The sequence below is a fragment of the Psammomys obesus genome, unplaced genomic scaffold (genome assembly GCF_907164565.1).
Source record: "Psammomys obesus unplaced genomic scaffold, mPsaObe1.curated_primary_1811, whole genome shotgun sequence".
In the NCBI taxonomy this organism is placed as follows: Eukaryota; Metazoa; Chordata; class Mammalia; order Rodentia; family Muridae; genus Psammomys; species Psammomys obesus.
The window spans coordinates 7,716,323-7,739,996 of NW_026586662.1; the positions used below are offsets into that span (position 1 = coordinate 7,716,323).

General features: G+C 42.2%; 1 protein-coding gene across 1 annotated transcript in view; it reads left to right on the forward strand.

Moving 5' to 3' along the window:
• Nucleotides 1–23,674, forward strand: part of Impg1 (interphotoreceptor matrix proteoglycan 1) — a 112,653-nt gene that overhangs the window by 66,196 nt on the left and 22,783 nt on the right. Inside the window, exons 12-13 of the mRNA XM_055602500.1 lie at nucleotides 17,925–18,409; nucleotides 21,255–21,477. Of these exons, the coding sequence (XP_055458475.1) occupies nucleotides 17,925–18,409; nucleotides 21,255–21,477 (708 nt within the window). The remainder of the gene's footprint in view (nucleotides 1–17,924; nucleotides 18,410–21,254; nucleotides 21,478–23,674) is intronic.

Here is a 23,674-nt window from a genome sequence, read left to right on the forward strand (position 1 = left end):
CGGCCAGTTGTCCCTGGCTGGACTGCCAAAACTGTAGGAATCCCTGATCCTTCAGGGGGGCTGCACCCACAGCGTCTGGACCAGAGCAGTGCCTGTAGCCGCCATCCCAGACAGAGACACACAGCTTCTGGTCCAGAGTGAGGCACCCAGCCTCCAGACCAGAACAGTGCCCCCAGGTGCCAAATCAACCTAGGTGCACATTCTCCAGGTCCAGAGCAGAGCAATCAGCCTTTGGCCCAGAGACTTGCTGAGTGCACCTCCCACTTTCTCAGACAGAACTGTGCGCCCCAGGATAACAGACTGAGTTTCCCTGTTGGGAGAAAACCCCATAGCTAGGGAATCAGCAGTTTCTTCAAGAGGACTGTACATGGAAATTTAGTGAGCAGCAGCACACTAAATTTATAACAAGAAACCCAGCAGTGGGGCAGCTGTCTTGAGAAATTTCATGGGTAAGAGGAGATCCCCCCCTGCCTAACATAGACCACAGCTACTACTCAGGGCTATAAACCTGAGGTGAGCAGTGGCATCTCCGGAGAAACACTGGCCATACAGTGACCATAACCAAAAATCAGAGAAGGACTCCTTCAGGAAAAATCATCTTCCGGCCAAGGGGATACTCCCTACCTCAGGACTCCAGGAAGCACAGAAACTAACAGCCAAAACCTAAATCAGCCCAATGGGTAGAGGTCAGCGTAAAGGCTCAACCAACAAAAGACAGAGCAATATGGCATCTCCAGAACCCAGCCATCCAGGGGCGAACAGCCCTGAACAATGCAGCATAATAGAAAACCAAGAAGAGGACCTTACATCTATGTTGATGAAGAGGATAATAGAGGAGACAAATAAAATACGTAAAGAATTAGAGGAAGATAAAACCAAACAGATCATGGCTATCCGTAAAGAAATGGAGGAAGATAAAGACAAGCAAATTAGGGCCATCCGTGAAGAAATATGGGAAGATGCAGCCAAACAGCTTGTGGCCTTCAGAGAAGAAATAATTAAATCACTGAAAGAAATCAAAGAGACAGAGTTGAAGGAACTAAAAGAAAAAGAGGAAAATACAAGCAGACAGGTGAAGGAAGTAAACAAAACAACTCAAGACCTGAAGATAGAACTAGAAAAATTAAAGAAAACACAAATGGAGGAAATAATGGAGAGGAAGAATTTAGGGAAGAAAACAGGAACTACAGAGGTAAGCATAACCAACAGAATACAAGAAATGGAAGAAAGAATCTCAGGTGTAGAAGATACAATGGAAGAAATCGATGTATCTGTCAAAGAAAATGTGAAATCCAAAAAATTCCTGACACAGACCGTCCAAGAAATCCAAGACAATATGAAAAGACAAAATTTGAGAATAATAGGAATAGAGGAAAAAGAAGACTCCCTTCTCCAAGGCCCAGAAAATATTTTCAACAAAATCATTGAAGAAAATTTCCCCAAGTTAAAGGAGAAGCCAATAAGGATACATGAGGCCTACAGAACACCCAACAAATTTGACCAGAAAAGAAAATCCTCCCGCCACATAATAATCAAAACAGGAAGTATACAGAACAAAGAAAAAATACTAAAAGCTGCAAGGGAAAAAGGCCAAGTAACATATAATGGCAAACCCATTAGAATCACACCTGACTTTTCAACAGAAACTATGAAAGCCAGAAGGGCCTGGACAGATATCATGCAGACCCTAAGAGAACACAGATGTCAGCCCAGGCTACTATACCCTGCAAAACTCTCAGTCCTCATAGACGGAGAAAACAAGATATTCAATGACAAAAACAAATTTCAACAATACCTACACACAAATCCAGCATTACAGAAGACACTGGAAGGGAAAATACAACCCAAGAAAATTAGCTTCTGTCAAGAAAACACAGGAAATAATTAACCTTACTACAGCAAAACAAAAAGCAACCAAGCACACAAACTTATGAACACAGCCAACATCAAAATCAAAGGATCTAACAGCCACTGGTCATTAATCTCTCTCAACATCAATGGACTCAACTCTCCAGTAAAAAGACACAGATTAACAGAATGGATACGTAAACAAAACCCAGCAATCTGTTGCATACAAGAAACACACCTAAGACACAAAGATAGACATTACCTGAGGGTAAAAGGTTGGAAGATGACTTTCCAAGCAAATGGACCCAAGAAACAAGCAGGAGTAGCCATTCTAATATCTGATAAAATAGACTTTCAACCAAAAATAATAAAAAGAGATGAGGAAGGACACTTCATACTCATCAAGGGAAAATTCCACCAGGAAGACATCACAATCCTGAACATCTATGCCCCAAATACAAGAGCACCCACATTTGTAAAAGAAACATTGATAAAATTTAAACCACATATAGATCCCCACACATTAATAGTGGGAGACTTCAACACCCCACTCTCGACAAAGGACAGGTCAACAAAACAGAAATTAAACAAAGAAACAATATCTCTGACAGAGGTCATGAATCAAATGGACCTCACAGACATCTACAGAACTTTACACCCAAACACAAAAGAATTTACCTTCTTCTCAGCACCTCATGGAACCTTCTCCAAAATAGACCATATAGTTGGTCACAAAGCAAGCCTCAACAGATACAAGAAGACTGAAATAATCCCTTGTATCCTGTCTGATCACCATGGAATAAAGCTGGACTTCAACAACAACAGAAATAGCAAAAAGCCTACACACTCATGGAAACTGAACAACTTGTTACTAAATGACAGCTGGGTCAGGGAAGAAATAAAGAAAGAAATTAAAGCCTTTCTAGAACTCAATGAAAATGAAGACACAACATACCCTAACTTGTGGGACACAATGAAAGCAGTGCTAAGAGGAAAGTTCATAGCACTAAGTGCCTTCAAGAAGAAATTCGAGACAGCTCATTCAAGCAACCTAATGGCCCACTTAAAAACCCTAGAAAAAGAAGAAGCAGACACACCAAAAAGGAGTAGACGGCTGGAAATAATCAAACTCAGGGCTGAAATCAATCAATTAGAAACAAATAAAACAATTCAAAGAATCAATGAAACCAAGAGCTGGTTCTTTGAGAAAATCAACAAGATAGACAAACCCTTAGCCAAGCTAACTAAAAGGCAGAGAGACACCACCCAAATCAACAAAATCAGAAATGAAAGGGGGGACATAACTACAGACACTGAGGAAATCCAAACAATCATTAGGACTTACTTCAAAAGTCTATATGCCACAAAATTTGAAAATCTAAATGAAATGGACAATTTTCTTGATCGATTTGACTCACCAAAGCTGAATCAGGACCAGGTAAATCAACTAAATAGTCCTATATCCCCCAAAGAAATAGAAGCAGTCATCAAAAGTCTCCCATCCAAAAAAAGCCCAGGACCAGATGGCTTCAGTGCAGAATTCTACCAGACCTTCAAAGAAGAGCTAACTCCAATTCTCTTCAAACTATTCCACAAAATAGAAACAGAAGGAACATTACCAAACTCATTCTATGAAGCCACAATCACCTTGGTACCTAAACCTCACAAAGACTCAACAAAGAAAGAGAATTTCAGGCCAATCTCCCTTATGAACATTGATGCAAAAATACTTAACAAAATACTTGCAAACCGGATCCAAGAACACATCAAAGATATTATCCACTATGACCAAGTAGGCTTCATCCCAGGTATGCAGGGGTGGTTCAATATATGGAAATCCATCAATGTGATCCACCATATTAACAAACTGAAAGAAAAAAACCACATGATAATCTCCCTAGATGCTGAAAAAGCATTTGACAAAATCCAACATCCATTCATGTTTAAAGTACTGGAGAGTTCAGGGATACAAGGCACATATCTAAACATAGTAAAGGCGATATACAGCAAGCCTATAGCCAACATCAAACTGAACGGAGAGAAACTTAAAGCAATCCCACTGAAATCAGGGACAAGACAAGGCTGCCCACTGTCTCCATATCTCTTCAACATAGTGCTGGAAGTCCTTGCTAGAGCAATAAGACAGTCGAAGGAGATCAAGGGGATACAGATTGGAAAGGAAGAAGTCAAATTATCACTATTTGCAGATGATATGATAGTATATATGAGTGACCCCAAAAACTCTACCAGGGAACTCCTACAGCTGATAAACACCTTCAGCAAAGTGGCCGGATATAAAATTAACTCAAAAAAATCAGTAGCACTCCTGTATACAAAAGACAAAAGGGCTGAGAAAGAAATTAGAGAAACAACACCATTCACAATAGCCACAAATGACATAAAGTACCTTGGCGTAACCCTAACCAAGGAAGTCAAAGACTTGTATGAAAAAAATTTCAAGTCTCTGAAGAAAGAATTAGAGGAAGATATGAGAAGATGGAAAGATCTCCCATGCTCATGGCTTGGCAGGATTAACATAGTAAAAATGGCCATCTTACCAAAAGCAATCTACAGATTTAATGCAATTCCCATCAAATTGCCAACACAATTCTTTACAGACCTGGAAAGAAAAATTCTCAACTTTGTATGGAATAACAAGAAACCGAGAATTGCTAAAACAATCCTCTACAATAAAAGATCTTCTGGAGGTATCTCCATCCCTGATCTCAAGCTGTACTATAGAGCAACAGTTATAAAAACTGCATGGTACTGGCATAGAAACAGAATGGTGGATCAATGGAATCGAACAGAAGACCCAGAAATAAACCCACACACTTACGGACACCTGATTTTTGACAAAGATGCCAAAACCATACAATGGAAAAATGATAGCATCTTCAACAAATGGTGCTGGTCCAACTGGATGTCTACATGTAGAAAAATGAAAATAGATCCATACTTATCACCCTGCACAAAACTGAAGTCCAAGTGGATCAAAGACCTCAACATAAAACCAGACACATTAAATCGGCTAGAAAAAAAAGTGGGGAATACCCTAGAACTCATTGGTACAGGAGAAAACTTCCTGAACAGAACACCAACAGCACAGGCTCTAAGAGCAACAATGAATAAATGGGACCTCATGAAATTGAAAAGCTTCTGTAAAGCAAAGGACACCGTCATCAAAACAAAGCGACTGCCTACAGATTGGGAAAGAATCATCACCAACCCTCTATCTGACAGAGGACTCATATCCAGTATATATAAAGAACTAAACAAGCTGAAAAGCAACAAACCAAGTAATCCACTTAAAAAATGGGGAACAGAGCTAAAGAGAGAATTCTCTGCAGAGGAATATCGAATGGCAGAGAAGCACTTAAAGAAATGCTCAACCTCATTAGCCATTAGGGAAATGCAAATCAAAACAACCCTGAGATTTCACCTTACACCCATCAGAATGGCCAAGATGAAAATCTCAAGGGACAACACATGCTGGAGAGGTTGTGGAGAAAGGGGAACGCTTCTCCACTGCTGGTGGGAATGTAAACTGGTACAACCACTCTGGAAATCAATCTGGCGCTTTCTCAGACAACTAGGAATAGCGCTTCCTCAAGATCCAGCCATACCACTCCTAGGCATATACCCAAAAGAGGCGCAAGTACACAACAAGGACATTTGTTCAACCATGTTTGTAGCAGCTTTATTTGTAATAGCCAGAAGCTGGAAACAACCCAGATGCCCCTCAACTGAAGAATGGATGCAGAAACTGTGGTACATCTATACAATGGAGTATTACTCAGCAATGAAAAATAAGGAAATCATGAAATTTGCAGGTAAATGGTGGGACCTGGAAAGGATCATCCTGAGTGAGTTGACCCAGAAGCAAAAAGACACTCACGGTATATACTCACTCATATAAACATACAATATAGAATAAACCCACTAAAAGCTGTACATCTAAACAAACTAAGCAAAAGAGAGGACCCTAACTAAAATGTTCAATCCCCATCCTGAAAGGCAAAGAGGATGTACATCAGAAGAAAACAAAAATAGGAAACAACCTCGGAACCCGCTACAGAGGGCCTCTGAAAGCCAGAAGAAAACAGGAAACCACCTTGAAACCTGCCACAGAGGGCCTCTGAAAGCTTCTGCAGTATAGACTGTCAAAGCAGATGCTGAGCCTGATGGCCAACTGATGGGCAGAGTGAATGGAATTTTATGTAAGAAGTGGGAAATAGTAAGAGCTGGAGGGAACGGGAACTCCACAAGCAGAGCAACAGAACAAGATAATTTGAACACAGGGAACTTCCCAGAGACTCCTACTCCAACCAAGGACTATTTGTGGAGATGACCTGGAACCCCTGCACAGGTGTAACCCATGGCAGTTCAGTGTCCAAGTGGGTTACATAGTAATGGGAAGAGGGACTGCCTCTGACATAATCTGATTGGCCTGCTCTTTGATCACTTCCCCCTGGGGGGGAGCAGCCTTACCAGGCCACAGTAGAGGACAATGCAGCCACTTTTGATGAGAACTGATAGACTAAGATCAGAAAGAAGGAGAGGAGGACCTCCCCTATCAGTGGACTTGGGGAGTGGCATGCATGCAGAAAGGGGAGGGAGGGTGGGATAGGCAGGGGAGGAGGGAGGGGCTTATGGGGGGATACAAAATGAATAAAGTGTAATTAATAAAAAATAAATAAAAGATTTAAAAAAAAAAAAAAAAGCTACAAATGTCCACACCTAGGCTCTTCCAAAACTAGAAATTCATTGTAACGTTAAAAGTAAAAACTACTCTCATGTAATAAGAAAATTAATGGTCTGAGGGTTTCATTTAACATGTGAATTAATAAAGTGAGATGTTATGTTTAAAAGAGAATTTAAACGACATACAATTACCAATCATAAATGAGGAAATAAATTGTATATGTCGGCATAAAACTTGTCAGCATCTACAGAAAATAATAATTTCTATTCCCACTGATGAAAATCCTCTCTATTATATGAGCAATAATAACTTGAATCACTTCAAGCATTCTACCTGATCCCTTCAAAGACAACAATAGCACAGGACCTGCCAATCAGAAAACCTTGAAAACCCACGAGAGAGAGAGGACACTCAGGGCACTCACATTTTTCTCAATGTTCATTTTTTTTTTAATTTAAATACAGGTTTCAAAGCATGTTTTGAAACTTTTTAGTTAACTTTGAATTTTCTAGCAATACGTGTAATTGGTGTATTAAATAGGGGTTATGCTTAGTTTTGCTTAAATTTTTGTAAAAGTTACCAACATGACAGAAAACCATTGACTTCTCTTATAACGGTGGCGACAAGGTATTTCTGTGGCCTTGTATCATCTGAAGCAGGATATTTCATAGCTTTGGAATCTGCAGTGACATTGAAGATATTTACACATAAATACATGTGTGAGAGAGAAGTGGTGGCTCACATTTCGATTGCAAGCTCCTGAGGAAAGACAAAAAGCTTGAGGCTAGCCTGGGCTAGCATATTCAAGTTCACCCCGGGCTACATTGTTCTTCATATACTATCACTGCATATTTTGAAAATGTGTATTAATTGCATCACATTCTTTCTTATACTCATTCAGTATAGTAAAAAAATATATATATTATAAAATATTTTTTTAGAAAAAAAAGTACTGATTGATTGTAATGGAAAAATCTGCCATGAAGATTACGTCACTGCCCTAAGAATGCCCTAGGAATCATACTCCTTCCCGTATGAGACCTGTCTACTCAATAAATGAAATAAATTAAACAATATCCTGTTCCAAACACTTCCCTATAAATAGGAAATTGATGACTAATAGCCCCACTGGATATCAGAATGTTAGTAACATCCATTTTATGTTTTGTATAAAAACTCTGATGTCTTCCTATCATATAAGCATGTTTCAAATTAACTAGCCTAAAACCATGGCAAAATTCTTTCTTTACTATGATAAAGCCAGAGACAAAAATCTGCCAACACAAAGCCCTGTCAATTAGGTTTAATGATGTCTGTGTGGAGTGGTTGCCCCTGCTGCATTTAAAATGCTTCTGAATTTAACAACAGTAAAATCAAATTACCTCTTCCTGTCTCTATAGAAATCTAGGAGTGACTAGATGGTTAGTTCTGGCTTAGAGCCTCTCATAGACTTGACATCAAGATGTCAGTGAAGGCTACACTCCTCTTAAGACTTAATATGAATGCTCTGATGATGTCACTGCTGAAATGACTTCCTGAGCTGCAGTTAGTCAAAAGCCCAGGCCTTTCACACAGCCTCCCACCAGGCAGCTTGGTCTTCACATGCCATGGCAACTCAACTTTAGCCAGAACAATTGATCCAAGAGAAAGGAATGGAAGAAATAACTTCTATACCTATGATGATTAACATTTTTTTTTTTTTACCTTAGAGGGCTTTTGACTCACCAAGCAGACTGAGGCACACTTTGGGAATCTGTGAAGGCAGTTCAGAAAAGATGAACTGACAGGAGAAGGCCCACCTTGAGCAGGGAAGCATCATTGCTTGGACTAAAACCCCAAGTGGAATACAAAAGAAAACACAGAAACAAACGGGTGCTGGCATTCCCCTTCTCTCTGCTGCCTCTCTTGCAGCTACACACTCTTGCCACCATGACATTCTACTTAACAACTGGCCCAGAGACATACAGCCAAGTGACCAAAGACTAGACTCTCAGAAGGCACAGCCAAATTAAATGATCCCTCCCAGAAGTTGTTTCTGTTAGCTATTTGTTTACACCAAGGACACACTTAATATATTGCAATACCTGAGTCTCAGAACCATATGTCATTTCATGGGATTTTTAAGAAATCATCTCTGTGAAATGTGGAAGGGTGTGAGAGGAATAGACCAGTTGGGAAAGGACTGCCAATAGCCATCTTGGAAGCTGTCTGTCACCATATTATGTTTATGTGCTCTTTGTGATATTAAATTCAGATTTTTATTCAATATTAATCTTTTATTATTTTCTTTGGTGCATATGCAGTTATAAGTAAAGAGAAAAATATATTATCATTTCACTTTAGAAAATAGAACTGGAGGGGTCTGGGGAAATGGTTCTAAGTAAGACCATCATTTGTGGCTCTTGCCAAGGCCTTAAGGTACCCACAGGATGGTTCACAACCACCCTTAGCACCAGTTCTAAGGAATTCGACACTTTCTTCTGACCTTCTTGGGCACCAGGCATGCATGTGGCACACAAACAAACATGCAAAGTGCTCATGTGTGTAGAAAACTGAAGTAAAACTTTTTAAAAGAGAGAAAATCAGAGCTAAAACAATAAAAGACAGGCTAGAATTGAACCATGACTATGTTCTTCAAAACAACTTCACTGAAGGTCAATTCTATCCTACAACGGCTTCAATTGTCCCTAAATATTCATTTCTCCCAAGGGGAAAAATATTATCAGGTCACCAACAAATCGAGAAAAAAAGAAAAAAAAAAAACATAGTTTGGCTCTTTTGCCAAATGCACGCTTTCCTTATACAGGGGCTGATTCCAAATTGAAAACAAGTAGAGATCATGGTTTTCAGAATGAAGATAGAAAAGGTGTTCCGTGGCTCTGGGCTCTGCAGCGGTGGTTGCTTTCTGAGGCAGTCCTTAACAATATTCCAAAGTTCCAGCATTTCTATTTAGTGAGAAGGATGTGTAAGCACTAACTTTTGATTGATGGTTTAAGAGGCAGAATTCAGCATGTTTTCTGAAAGGAATGAAAGTATATGTGCATATTTCATTCTCCTGATAACCACAGGCCAGAAGGTATCCTTGTAGCTTTGGGCTGTATCTTCCAACTGTCCATCCGATCGCTTATGGAACAGGTAACTAGACTGATAGATACCTCAAGTACCCAGAAATTTGCATCATCAGAGAATATAATCAGTTTGGAGTTCATAAAATAAATGCTTTAGGAGAAATGAAAAAAAAAATGATCCAAAATCATTTGCAGAGAGTCTACAGCATAGCTGGGGCCAAAAGGATATTTCCTCCCATCCTATCCTCAACCCCATCTGTTAGTTACAGACACTGATTACAGCAGTAAGAGAGTGCAGATGAAGTTCCCCAGGATCTAGGCATGAAATCTTGAGCTTATGAAGTAGATTTCAGGATATTTCCCTTCTGTGGCGGCTCTGCTTGGAAGCTTTATTGACAAATAGAACTGCATGCATTTATCTTGTGTAACGAGACATTTATACACACACATATGTATTTACACACACACATATGAACAGTTCAGTTGAGATTAGTTAATGTATGCACTACCATTTTGTGATTGGAACACTTAAAATTAACTCTTTCGGTAAATATCAAAACAATTTTACCTGTAGTCAAGATGCTGTTGATTCCCTCCTTACCTAACTGAAATCTTTTGTCCTTTGACAGATGACTCTCACGTCACAACCCCCAAGCCCGACGTAACTGCCTTTCTACTCCCTCCGTACCTAAGTTTGACTTCCTAAGATTCCACATGTGAGTGAGATTGTGAGGTATTTATTTTGTGCTCCTGGCTTATTTCATGGAACATGCCGTCCTCTGATTCACATGTGTAGCCAGGGTCAGAATTGCTGTTTTAAAGTTCAGAGCTATCTCACTGGTATGCACATATTACATTTTATTTATCAGTTTGTCTGTTGATAGACGTTCAGGCTACTTCCATATCTTGACTGCAGTGAACAAGGGAATGCTGACCTTAACAAAAATCTCAATAATATTTATGAGAAAACTTTCAGAGGTTGAAGAAAAAAAATTAAGTAGTAACCACAACTATATTCAAAACAAGCAGTGCGTAGCAATGGTTTGAAATGTTAAATAGTAAAGGAATTAAAAAAAATGGAATAAAACTTTTCTACTTGGAAGTGTTCAATGATATATGCCGTTCCAGATAGTGCCAAACAAATGGGACACTGAACATTCAAAGTGAGGCAAGCTGGGTGTGCTGGGAACGGCTGTAATCCCAGCCCTTGGGAGGCTGAGGCAAAAGGCGTGCCCGGAAGTCCACATGCCATCACTCCTTCAAGTGGGTACATGGTTAGACCATTCACGGTTTGCCCAAACCATACATAAAAGGAACAAATTTGAATCTCCAGAAGGTTATGATGTAAAAAAAAAAAAAAAAAAAAAAAAAAAAAAAAAAAAACAACTCCAAAATTTCATATACTGAAAACTGAGCTGGTTAATAAAGCGTGAAAGAAACCTCAGAGAAGGCAGCAATGTGCATCAATGAGAAATGAAGACACAAGCTTCCTCTTGCATTAATTAGTTTGACCAAGGGCAAGCTCAGATTGAATTCTCCACTTCTCCCCCCACGTGTAGTCTGTCTAAATGTTGTCTGTGGTTACTGGGCTGTCTTGCAGCCTGTCGTGCTTGTCTGGTGTCGCTGCTGCCTGGGTGGTGAGCTGTGTCTGAGCCCATCTCCAACAACAGGATTCGCTCGGTGTTCATCGACCAGCACAGAAAGTGTAGTATGGGAAAGGAATGAAGGAAACCTCATTAGAGGTCTTTAACAGAGCTTTGCAAGAGAAAAGGTTACTTTCCCGACCCAGACCGGCCTAGAACAGAACTCAAAACTACACACACACACAACATGAGCCGATGCCCACATGTTTCCAACCATAAACGCGTTACTTTCAACCACAGCACATTCAAACGCTGTTCTTTGGGGGCTGTGAAAGAGTGCATAGCTTAAGACCAAAGTTACACATTTGGCTGAAGTTGTAGAAGCTGACTGCATGGGGAATCCAAGGCATGGTAAAGTCCGTGCTTCTCTTGAGGACAGGTTAAACTTAGGCAAGCTGGGCGCACGGGGACAACAGGTTAAGCACTTAGCCTTAACGACCTCAAGCATAGTCTTAACGTGACCGTAAGGTCTGAGGAGAGTACTGTTTCTTTGGAGTCTAAAAGATATTTTTCAGAAAAAAAAAAAAAAAAAAAAAAAAACATTATCACTGCATTGAATTATTCCATTTACGTAAATCGTTTACATGAAAAAAAGTACATATATGGGGAAAAAAATTAGTAGTTGCTGGATGTTGAAGAGCAGATAGGATGAAAGAGAAGTTGGACGACTAACCCAGAGCGGCTTGGTGGTAATGCTGTGTGTCGTATCAACGTGTTAGTTGACATCGAATGCAGGTTCGGGAAGATACTAGGAGACTCAGGGGGAAGAAACGTGTGATTTCCCTTACTCACAGCGTAACTATTTCCTTTACTGAAATAATAAAATTCAGCATCGCCGTCCTCTTTCACTAGACAGGCAGTCCAGTGGTTTTTAGCTTATTCCTGTTGCACAGCCCTCACCACTACTTATGCCCGGAATATTTCATCACCCCGAAAAGAAACCCTGTAAGGTGAAGCAGCCGCCGCCCACCGGGTCTTGCTTTCGGCATTGGAGAAGCTTGGACTTGAAGCCATTGCGAATTTATGTCCTCAGAGAAGGCACGTTAAGCCTGTGAGCCTGTGAGCGACTTTCTCCTCCACGGGACAGAGCTGTTCTTCAAAGCAACTATTCCTCTACCTCCTCCCTCCACCACCACCACCCCCCCAAAAAAAGGTTTTGCTAGTGGGCTGAGGCAATTAGTACGTGCGCCTGTGTGGTTTCAACAGGCACCCCGCAGGCGGCCACTCCAGCCTCGGGAGAGTCCTGCTTAGCAGGGAGAGAGGCAGGCCTTTTGAGTCTGGCTTCCAGAGAGTCAAAAGACAGGTCAAAACAAATAATTACTTCTTTCTTCCATTCGGCTCTCCAAGTCCTGGCACTGAGGATCCGGGCTGCTGTTTCCCAGGCTACCGCGGAGCCACCAGAGCAGAGGGAAACGGGGGGGGGGGGGGGGGGGGGAAGCCACGCAGTTCGCTGTGAGCACCGAGATCCAGCCAGGCTTTCTTAATTAAGATCCCTGAGACTGCTTAACCGTTTCTAGACCATTTCCAGCATTTTGAGAAAAAAAAAAAAAAAAAAATCCGTCTGACAGCCTACCTATGTCACTGACCTCACTGATGGAGATTCTTGCCCTGCGGCTCTGATTCTTGCGCTGAGGCCACCCCCGTATTAATTTCTAGAACCAAGTGTGGTATCCCGCGCCTGCTTCCTGTGCGGTCCCGTACATTAAAAGGTTGCCTTTGAACTCGGCCGTCTTCCTGGCACTCTCTCCCGCGAGTTAAAGAAATCATTTCTCCTCTGTTGACTTTCTGTTCCTGTCGGTGGTGATTTCAGTTTCTTTCGGTGTGTTCCTTCAGCCTCCTCCACCGACCCTTTGGGAAATAATACAGCTGTCATTAAAGCAATAGTTAGCATTCAGATTATCTCCACAGGTGAACTTTTTGCCTTCCTTCCTGATTTCCTGCATCTGGTGTTTGTTTTGTTTTCCTGCTTAGCCTTCTCTGTGCTTACTGCTACAATTTCCGATGTAGCATCCAGATACACGAGATGATGTGGGTCCTTAGTTGCAAGTATCAGAGACTTCTTTCCCTTCTGGAGAGAGCACTACTCTCTCAGCCTTGGGGAGCACCCTCAATGGGACTTCTTCAGAGCTCCCTCTGCCTGTCCCTCAATGGGTTCTCTGACCCCTCCTCCCCAGGTTTGCTGTGGAATATATCCACCAGCAATTTTTTGCCATATTAAATAAAACACAAAGGCAGACAGTTTTTTTTTCACATGCCAGTTATCTCCTAATGATGCTGTAAAATTATTTTGTAAAATTCTGCACATTGTCATAGGGGCTAATGACATCTGCATTTCCTATATCTATCTCTAGACAAAACCAATTCTCTTTCTCTCTCTCTCTCTGTCTCCCTCTCTCTCTCATCTTGCAGATCATTTTATTGGCAATTGGGAGAGAAACCACGGGATGACAAGCAGCTGGGGGAATATTCTTCAGAGAAATAATTTTAAAATATCAGAGTGTGCATGCTTGGTATTTTAGCCTGAGTCTAAAGAACAGGCAGAAAGAGAGAAAAGAAAAAATAATTACCCTTTTTGGACTGGAATTCAGAAACACAGGCAAGCTTAGCAGTGGGGATCTGTAAGCCACAGCCTGCACGCAGTCTTGACCCTCTCTCTTTAGAATTGCCTTCTCCATTTTCCAGAAGCTGCCCCTGGCCTCCTATTTAGTAGCTGTTTCCCCCTCTTTCTTGGATTGATACTTCCTCACTTTACCTGAATAATCCTGAGAAAGGACATCTAGAAGAATCATCTCTTCAGTTACCATGACCAGCAGACTGTGTAGCATTCGACGGGGATCACACTGTCCCCAAGCTAGCAGTCCCTTGGACGGGACATTCTTCCTCCTAACATACTTCTCTTTTTTTACTAGTTTCATTTACAGAGCATTTATCCCCACCTGCCACTCTGTATCTGCTGATACATTACTTGGAAGACTATTATTCTGGCTTCTACCAGTATGTCGTAAGCTCTCAGAGACTGACAGCTGTTCTGTTCATTGATGTGTCTGAGCACCTGGACTAGCAAATGGGAGACTGTAGCTATTCAGTTGTTAGAATGAATTAATGAAAGACACACATTTTCTATTTCTATAAGATAAGAAAAGGTTATAATTTAAAAGTATCTTTCGCACAAAATCAAGAATGTGCTGGTTGTGGCAACTGAAGACATCCTTTGGGATGTCAGAGAATATCTTCTTAGACTGTTTCGGTATAAAATGGGCAAATGCTTGAGGCATACGCCCAACCGGATGGATGTGATCCTCTCTAGCAGGCTTTCGCTTGTGCCTCTTCTTCAACCTGCTCCTTTCTCCTTTGTCTTCTTCTGGCTATCATCAGTATGGCTGCCCAGCCCCCACGCTCCACCTACCAACCGCCTCTTCAGCTGTTGACTTCTGTCCCTTCAGTTGCCTTCTGCTCATCCACTTTGAGTTGGACTGTTTTAACTGTTGGCCTTGACTTTCAACATACTTCTCTCCTAGAAAGCAATGAAAAGAACCCCTTCCTCTCTGCCTAGCATCTGGGCTTTATGCTAGCGGCCCACCACACACAAATGCTTTCCAACCTTGTAGGACCCGCACACCCTCTCTAACATAGTTATTCTGAGACTTTCAGTTTTCATATTCCTTGATGAAATAGGTGGCCTTGGCTTTTAGCACTTGACTTCCTGAAGCAGCATTTCAAACTTAACGGTAGAGTAGCCTGTGTTGCTGCCATGTCTCATTTTTACATAAAGACTGGATAAAGGCGTAATTACTTTAATTAGAAGTCATGACAGGCTTTAATACATTTTCCCCCCAGAGGAGCTGACTATTGCCTCAGTATATTCAGTCTTGCACTATTTTTAAAAAAGATTTTTTTTCTCTTATTTTTGAGATTAGGAGAAACTTTAAGCACATTTAAATAAGTGTTCCTAGATTTGCCAAAGAAAAATAAAATATTGTAGTCCAATTTGAACTTCCCATAAGCAAAGAGTAATTTTTTAGCACACGAGTGTTTCAATTGGTGTTCTGTATCTTAGCAAGCAGCCCTGCATCTCATCCGCTGCCTCCTAAGTCGCCGTGCTTGCCCGTAGGTTTGCTGTGGATGCAAAGAACAAGCCTTAGGATGCCACAAAAGGGAAAAACGTACAAAATTCCCTGACTGACGGCATAAAGCACCGCCTATTTTAAGCTGCTTAAAGTCTATATAGTGAAAAAGGAGCAAAGGAAGAAACACTGTCCCAGGAGCAGACTTAAGGCATCCTTCATGGTGTTTCATGCCTCCGGTTTCCCGGCCTTTATCGTCTGTAGGAGAGCAGAGCGCACACCCCAGGAACACAGATTCAAGTGCACACACAAAGAAATCGGACCAAATCCCAGCTAGTGCTGCAACACTTTCAATTTGCTCATACTTTGCACAGATGCCTTAGCACAAGCTATGACAAAGTACTGTGCGCTGATGGAATCAAGCGACAAAATGGTGACTCTACAGCTCCAATCTTTAAAAAGTCCAAAATCTAGATTGGTGCCTAGCCCCATCGTCATTAAGGAGGCTGCACCTAATCTGATGGAAACAGATTAAGAGACCCACAGCCAAACTTTAGGCAGAGCTCGGGGAATCCCGTGGAAGAGGGAAAAGAAGGATTGTGGGGAGTCCGAGGGGTCAAGGACACCACAAGAAAACTTACAGAATCAACTAACTGGGACCCATTAGGTTTCACAGAGACTGAACCACCAACCAGGGAGCCTGCATGAGACTAACCTAGGCCCTCAGCATATATAGTATAGTTGTGTAGCTTGGTCTTCATGTGGGGCTGCTGACAGTGAGAACAAGGACTGTCTGTAACTCTTTCGCCTGCTTTTGGGCCCCTTTTCCTCATACTGGGCTGCTGTGTCCAGCCTTAATACAAGGAGAGGTGCTTAGTCTTACTACAAATTGACATGCCATGTTTGGTTGATATCCAGGAGAGGCCTGTCCTTTTCTGAAGAGAAACAGAGAAGGAATGGATGGATGGGGCTTGCGAGGGAGGGACTGGGAGGAAAGAAGGGAGGGAAAACTGTGGTCAGGATATAATATATGAGAGGAGAATAAATACTGTAGATTTTAAAAATAACAAGATCAAACTACTACTGACAAACTGGGTCCCTGGTGACAGAGCATCCCCTGGGTTGCACATGAATGCTTTGTATAGTCTCACATTGCAAAAACAGAATATCTCTCATGTCTCTTCAGATGAGGGTGCCAATACCAATATCATCCCATAAGGCAGGCGCTCTCACAGCCTACCTACCTCCCTGTGGCCTCATCTCCAAATATTATTACATTGCGTGATGGGAGGTCCCCCATATGAATTTGAGAAGTATACAAACACTCATCTCATAGGAAATGAAGGGTTGAATAAAAATATAAGTTTATATGCACAGCGATCATAGACATCAGCAAATACTGTTTCCGGCAGCTGTCTGAATTATGGCTAGACACACCTAGGTACTTTGTGACAGGGACAAGAAAAGAGTGTTCTTCTCTGAAACACAAGCATAACTCACCAATACAAAGGTTTTATTTTAAGAAAGTAATAACGCTGATATAATTCTGCCTCTCAGATCTGTTTATAACTTGGAGTTTCAGTTTGGGTGATCATACCGTGGTGAATTAGTTGGCTGCAAGTCCAAAGATTCTGTCTGCATTCAGACAGACCATTCATCATACTTAGCATTCAGGTTTCAGCAGAACTTTCCCACAGATTTGCCAAAATGCCACTGGCAGTAATCATAGAAATTGCCTGCCTTGTTCACCTAGTCCCTTAAATGCAATCAGTGGCTCTGGATTTAGGTTTATTGGACGACTTTAATAATCCATCAATCTCTCTATATGAAAGGTTCATATAACTACTGTCTTGGTTCATAAGTACTTCGTGTTTTTAATTTTGTACCAAAAATGGAATGGACTTCAGCAGTCCTATGTGAAAGCAATGAAAAGGCTTGAAATATTATCGAATACTTACCAAACAGCATGTTCAATATACAGCCCAAAGCATATATCACCCACACCTTTACAGCCCCAGGACCATTTTGCAAATTGCCAACGTATTCAATATCAGTATCCAGTTCTCAAAAAAGCATAGTAGAATTTTAGGTCATAAGACTACCAAAATGAGATCAATGGATCCAAAAAAGTTCATTGTGCAAAATTCAGGTTTGCAATATTAGGAACTGAATAAAATCTCTGAACCAAAACTGCAGAAGGTTGTCTGAAGGTTCCAGATGAGGGTGTGATTTTTAAATCTACATCAATGCCAACTGATGTTTGGTATCCAACTCTATTCTAGTGACTGGTCACTGTTTTATCTAATCTGCAGGTGTGCTAAGTCTACCTGCACAGTAATTCCAGAAAGTCTAATTAACTGATACTCTTTTCATCTCATATATGTAGAATGTTGGGTCTGGATAAAATGAGTCCAGGGATCCATGTTTTATCTCCCTCGTTTGGATACAGCATTTCTTGCCCTTTCTATAGCAATTCTCCTTTTTTAAAATGGTGATTGAAACTGACAGTTTAAATGTTGTATCCTTACTTAAAGTTGATTAACTTTGATTTTTTTTTTTTTTTCATTTTCTCTTTGGGTGGAATTTTTCGTTTCAGAAAATCTACCTTCCTTTACACCTAGCATCCTCTCTCCGGATGATCAAAGCTCCGCTCACCTGATCACCACTGGCCAAACAATACCCATCCCCGGGATCACTGTCCCCACCAGTGATTACTCTACCATCAGCCAGCTGCCTCTAGAAATGTCACACTGGCCCGCATCTTCCGGTGAGAGCGAGTTGATTACAAGCAGCCGAGATACAATCAGAGACAGAGACCAGATGGATGCGTCTGACACTCCCGCCTTGTCAGAAGTATCAGGACTGAGCGGATACGGTTCCGCCCCGGGTCGTTTTGTGGAGACGACCACACCCATCCCATCATTCCAGTACATCACCACCAGCTCTGAGACCGTTGCCATCAAGGGCCATGAGCTGGTGGTATTCTTCAGTCTGCGCGTTGCTAACATGCCTTTCTCCTCTGATCTGTTCAACAAGAGTTCTCTGGAGTATCAAGCCCTGGAACAACGATTCACAGACCTGGTGAGTGAGCCTGGCTTGCCGCTCTCCCGCTCTTGCTCTGGGATTATAGTATAATCATTGCTCATCTTGCGCAAGGCAGGTTAGGAGGAGGCGGGCATTTGAAGCAGCTGGGCTGTTGCAGAAGGCATTGATCTAGAATCTTGAGGTGATTTGGCCCCAACCAGAGAAATGAGTTCTACGGTGACCAGTCAGAGAGGACACTGACACCAGCTTCATGGAAACAAGGTTATCCTTAAGTTCTCCTCATGATGGTTCTCTATGAATATTTTTTTTTCACATTTTATACAGAAACACTATAATACAGGTCAGAAAAAGTGAGCTTGGAATAAATGAATTTCCCCAAGTTGTAAGAGAGCACAGAGCCACACTGCTCAGGAAAGCTCAGCTACAAACTCTCCCTTTTCAAACTCTCTTAGGTTGTTGTAAATGGCTGTACAACTGGTCATCTCTGATCCTTCCCATAAAATGAGAACATTTTTCACAGTGGATACATTTTGATAACAGACGCCCTCAGGCTCACATTTTAATTATGTTTCTACAAGTTCAATAAGAAATACATGTAAGTAATAAATACTGAAACCTGTGATGGCTTTAATAGTCACGTCTGATTAAATAAATCGCACGGTGCGTATAACACACATGATTTCTGACAATGTCAGAAAATGTACATGCTTTGTATAAGTTAAATTACCATATGGCTTGAATATTTTTTTTCAAGTAAGACTCTCTGCTCTACAGACATACACATACCATGAGGTGAGTATTGGGACTGTCTTAAGAAAGGGTATCGCAGTGAGCCTCACCCCAGTGTCTTCACTAGGGTTAGCCATAACAAAGGTATTAAGTGCAGTGAAAATAGATGCAGGCATATTTCTTCCTGAGCGATGGACAGATGCACACCCACACTTCACCCACGTGTGTCTCTGCCACCCCTAAGAACGTTTCCTCCTTTGTAAAGTTAAGGCTGAGTGGTTGCTACACTCTGTTTTCACTTGTGAGAAGAGAGAACAGAGAGGGCCTCCAAGGCAGGACCTCTAGACAGAAACTTGAAGCAGAAGCCACTGAGAAATGTTGCTTATGGGGTTGTTCCTCGTGGCTTATTCTGCCCTTTCTTGTATAACCCAGGACCACCTGCCCAGGGGTGGTAGAGCCCACAGTGGGCTAATGCCCACCACGTCAAACATTAGTCAATAAACCATGACAAAGGCAGGCCCAAGGGCCAATCTAAAGGTGGCCATTGCTCAACTGAGGTTCCAGTGTCCCAGGCAACTCTAGTTTGCACCCTGTTCACAGGACTAACCAACACACCTTGTGAAACAAGGTCAGAGTCAAAATACTAGTGGGACAAAGAGTGGGAGAGGAAAAACAAGTGGGTCTGAGGCAAGCCTCAAAGCTTACAGCTTGAGCCTTTTGCCACCCATATTTATAGAGCTGTAGTTCACAAATACTTCTAGAGTCAGAAAATGAGTTCCAAATATTTCTGGACAATGACCTTCAAGATGACTGTGGCTCACAGATGGGAGCATGAAATAAACATAATGCCATAAGGATGTTTTTGAGATTACTAAATTATGTTTGGATAGGAATCCCAGGGAAACCACCTTCTCTCTCTCTCTCTCTCTCTCTCTCTCTCTCTCTCTCTCTCACACACACACACACACACACACACCACACACAATTCAGATAAGCATGCAGTCCCACACAGTTATTGTATTGCTTGATGAAGGTCACTCAGCTGGTTAGGACCAGCTTCAGCAGCCCTACCCAAATGTCCTGGTTTGGACTCTTCTCTTCTGCGTGCTATTAAGATTTAGCACACTGATCAGACACAATAGGTTTGGGGTTTTTTTTTTATTTTAATGGTTCTTTTCAAATTGAAAACGTTCTTTTACACAAATGCAGGTGGGTTGGCTCCTGGACCCAGTTTGGCATAGTCACTTTTAAAAAAATAACAATGTGACAGGAAACAACCTTGGAACCTGCCACAGAGGGCCTCTGAAAGCCTCTGCAGTATAGACTGTCAAAGCAGATGCTAAGCCTGATGGACAACTGATGGGCAGAGTGAATGGAATTTTATGTAAGAAGTGGGAAATAGAACTGGAGGGGACAGGAACTCCACAAGGAAAGCAACAGAACAAGATAATTTGAACACAAGGAACTTCCCAGAGACTCATACTCCAACCAAGGACTATTCATGGAGATAACCTAGAACCCCTGCACAGGTGGAGCCCATGGCAGTTCAGTGTCCAAGTGGGTTACATAGTAATGGGAAGAGGGACTGCTTCTGACATAATCTGATTGGCCTGCTCGTTGATCACCTCCCCCTGAGGGAGGAGCAGCCTTACCAGGCCACAGTAGAGGACAATGCAGCCACTTTTGATGAGAACTGATAGACTAAGATCAGAAAGGAGAGGAGAACCTACCCTATCAGTGGACTTGGGGAGTGGCATGCATGCAGAAAAGGGAGAGAGGGTGGGATCGGGAGGGGAGGAGGGAGGGGCTTATGGGGGGATACAAAATGAATAAAGTGTAAGTAATAAAAATAAATAAATAAATAAAATAACAATGTGGCATTCTTTGGCTCTCAGGACTGGCTCGGATTTTTTAAAAGCATCTGTTCTCACAAGGCACGAAGAAATCCCTGCCTGTCTATCTCAATGCAGGCAGAAAGGTGGAAATATGAACATAATTATTACAAATAGATAATTAGGTTGTGGTGTTTCGGTCTCACAACCAACAACAAAAACAGTGCAGAAGTGACATGTAGGCCTCAGAGAGGGAAACATGAGCATAAGAGAACCAGCAGTGGCTGAGTTAGGAATAAACTATTATTTTTCTTTTGCAGCTGGTTCCGTACCTGCAATCCAATCTTACAGGGTTTAAGCAACTGGAAATACTGAGCTTCAGGAATGGGAGTGTAATCGTAAACAGCAAAGTGCGGTTTGCCAAGGCAGTGCCGTACAACCTCACACAGGCCGTGCGCGGTGTCCTGGAGGAGCTCCGGTCCACAGCTGCTCAACAACAGCTGGATCTGGAAATCGACAGCTACTCCCTTGACATTGAACCAGGTATGAGAAGCCAATAAAGAAAGCCTAGGGAACTTAGGGTTCATTCTGTTTTGTTTTCAAGCATGCTGTCCAACTACTGACCCACAGAAATGAAATTAGACTTAACAAGACAACCTTTTAGAAGCAATGAACTTTGTGATTAAGGGAGGAGGGTCTTCGACCTGCAGGCTCAAGTTTTCCCACATTGAAAAGCAAAGAGTAGGCACACCTCTACAACCTCACAGTCTGAGAGTTGTAGATTCCTCTCAGGACTAAACTTTTGCTGTGCTGAGACTTTTTAAAATGCAGCTCCAAAGCTAGCTAGTTTACATTCTGCTACAATTCAAAAGCACTTTCTTTAAAAGAAAATAAAACTGCGGCAACCTAGGGCTCCTCATTCAGGAGCCTATGGTCTCAGTAAACTATCAGAATAGTCTTTTTCATAACAAAATTTGGATGAAATTGAGACGAAACCCTGAGGGGGGGAGGGGACAATCAGATCACAATTCAAATTTGGACAAATCACCAAAGAAGAAAATAATGCCCTCTCTCAGCTGCACAGCCTAACACAGCATCCATGTGTGCCAGAAACTCTAGAGCAGAAAGCAAACGCTTTCTCCAGCAACAAAGCAGAGTGTGTGCTGCTGTCATGGGCCAAGGCTGAACTGAGGGCTGTTTTTTACCATGTAATTCAAACATGTTTCCTAACAAACTGGAGGGAAGAGTTTTAATCCCCTGGAGTGCAGGACAGGAGGGCTCTGTCCACTGCCAAAGCAATCTTCCAGTCAGATTCAAAACAAAGTTTCCTAATTGGCTATGAATTAGTGAAGTGGATCTTTAATGCTCTCTCGGGCTCTCTGTGGACTAACTATGAAGACAGAGCGAAAAGGCCTTGGGCAAAAACGCAAGCCAAAAAAATGCTCAGTAGGAAACATTTATCTTTGACAGAGCAAGCTTTGGAGCACTCCTACAGAAATTGCCTCAGAACCTTGGTAAACAGTGCCCTTAAAAAGACAGCACAGCCTTGGGCACTGAGCTGGGGAGCAGTTACCTCCAAACAGGAGCAGCTGAAGGAAGACTTCTAGACGCACACACCCCTCCCCCAAGCAAGCCAAGACACCTAAATGCCAGGGAAAGACTGACTGCCTCTATCCACAGAAGGTACCCAGACCTGAGGCTCTTCTCTGCAGTCAGATGGTAAAAGTAACAGGAAAGATACAGGAGAACTGGGGAGCAGAGGGGAGGTGAGAACCCAGGCCCCTGTCTTCCTCCATCCCCCACTCCCAGTCAGATGACAGTCTTTAGGAGTCCACTCTATACAAAAAAAAAAAAAATCTAGGAAGAGCGATCGAGGCTGGGGAGAGCCTGGGCATATGCCTCTGAGGACAGGAGTTTCAGCTTTAGGAACCACTTGATAAGTGCCTAAGAAAAGCGATGGGGGCTAGTAGGGCCATGCTGTGACCGCTAGGGCTACTGCTGATGCTTGAAAGAACTACAGCACAGCCGTGGCCTTGAGGGCCTAACCCTGAATGTGCACCCTGTGTGTTAATAGCAGTGCCCAGTTTCCGCATCGAAATGCTGTTAAAATTCTTCCCTGGGTGAGACAAGGTCCCCAAAACAAATTGAGCTCCGAGTCCACCAACCGTCACTCTGGAGAGCCATTGGGGTTATCAGGCTCGCTTACAGAGCAATGGGTGAACGGCATGGGCAGGAACGTGAGTGCCGTTAAATCAGCCACCCTGCAATATCTCTGTCCATTATGAATTATGCCCCACCAATGGCCAAGTAGATGGAACTCTCTCCCAAGTCCCTCCCAACCTATCTACTCTAGTCCCTACCTGACGTCACATGCAATTAGGGAAGGATCGCGTGAGACTGGTTGGTAGGAACATCTAGATACTGAGGTGGTTGTCCCCCTGTGGCCCTTCCCATCCCCCCTTCTGTGAGGAACCATCAGCAGTCAACAAGCCCAGCTGGGTTATTATCTTTTTTTTTTTTTCCAAACAAGGAACAGCCAAACTCATGAAGATCTGGAGATGATGGCAGTTTGGTGTGGAGGACACAGTGGGGGGGAAGGGATGCTAAGAGCGTGAGGATTAATGAAAAGGGTGTTTTTAGCCTTTAGCACAGTGCGTGACACAATTTAGTTGCCTAATGAATGTTAATAGTATTATAGCACTGTTATAATTGATATAACTATTTGGTGAAAATCGGCATG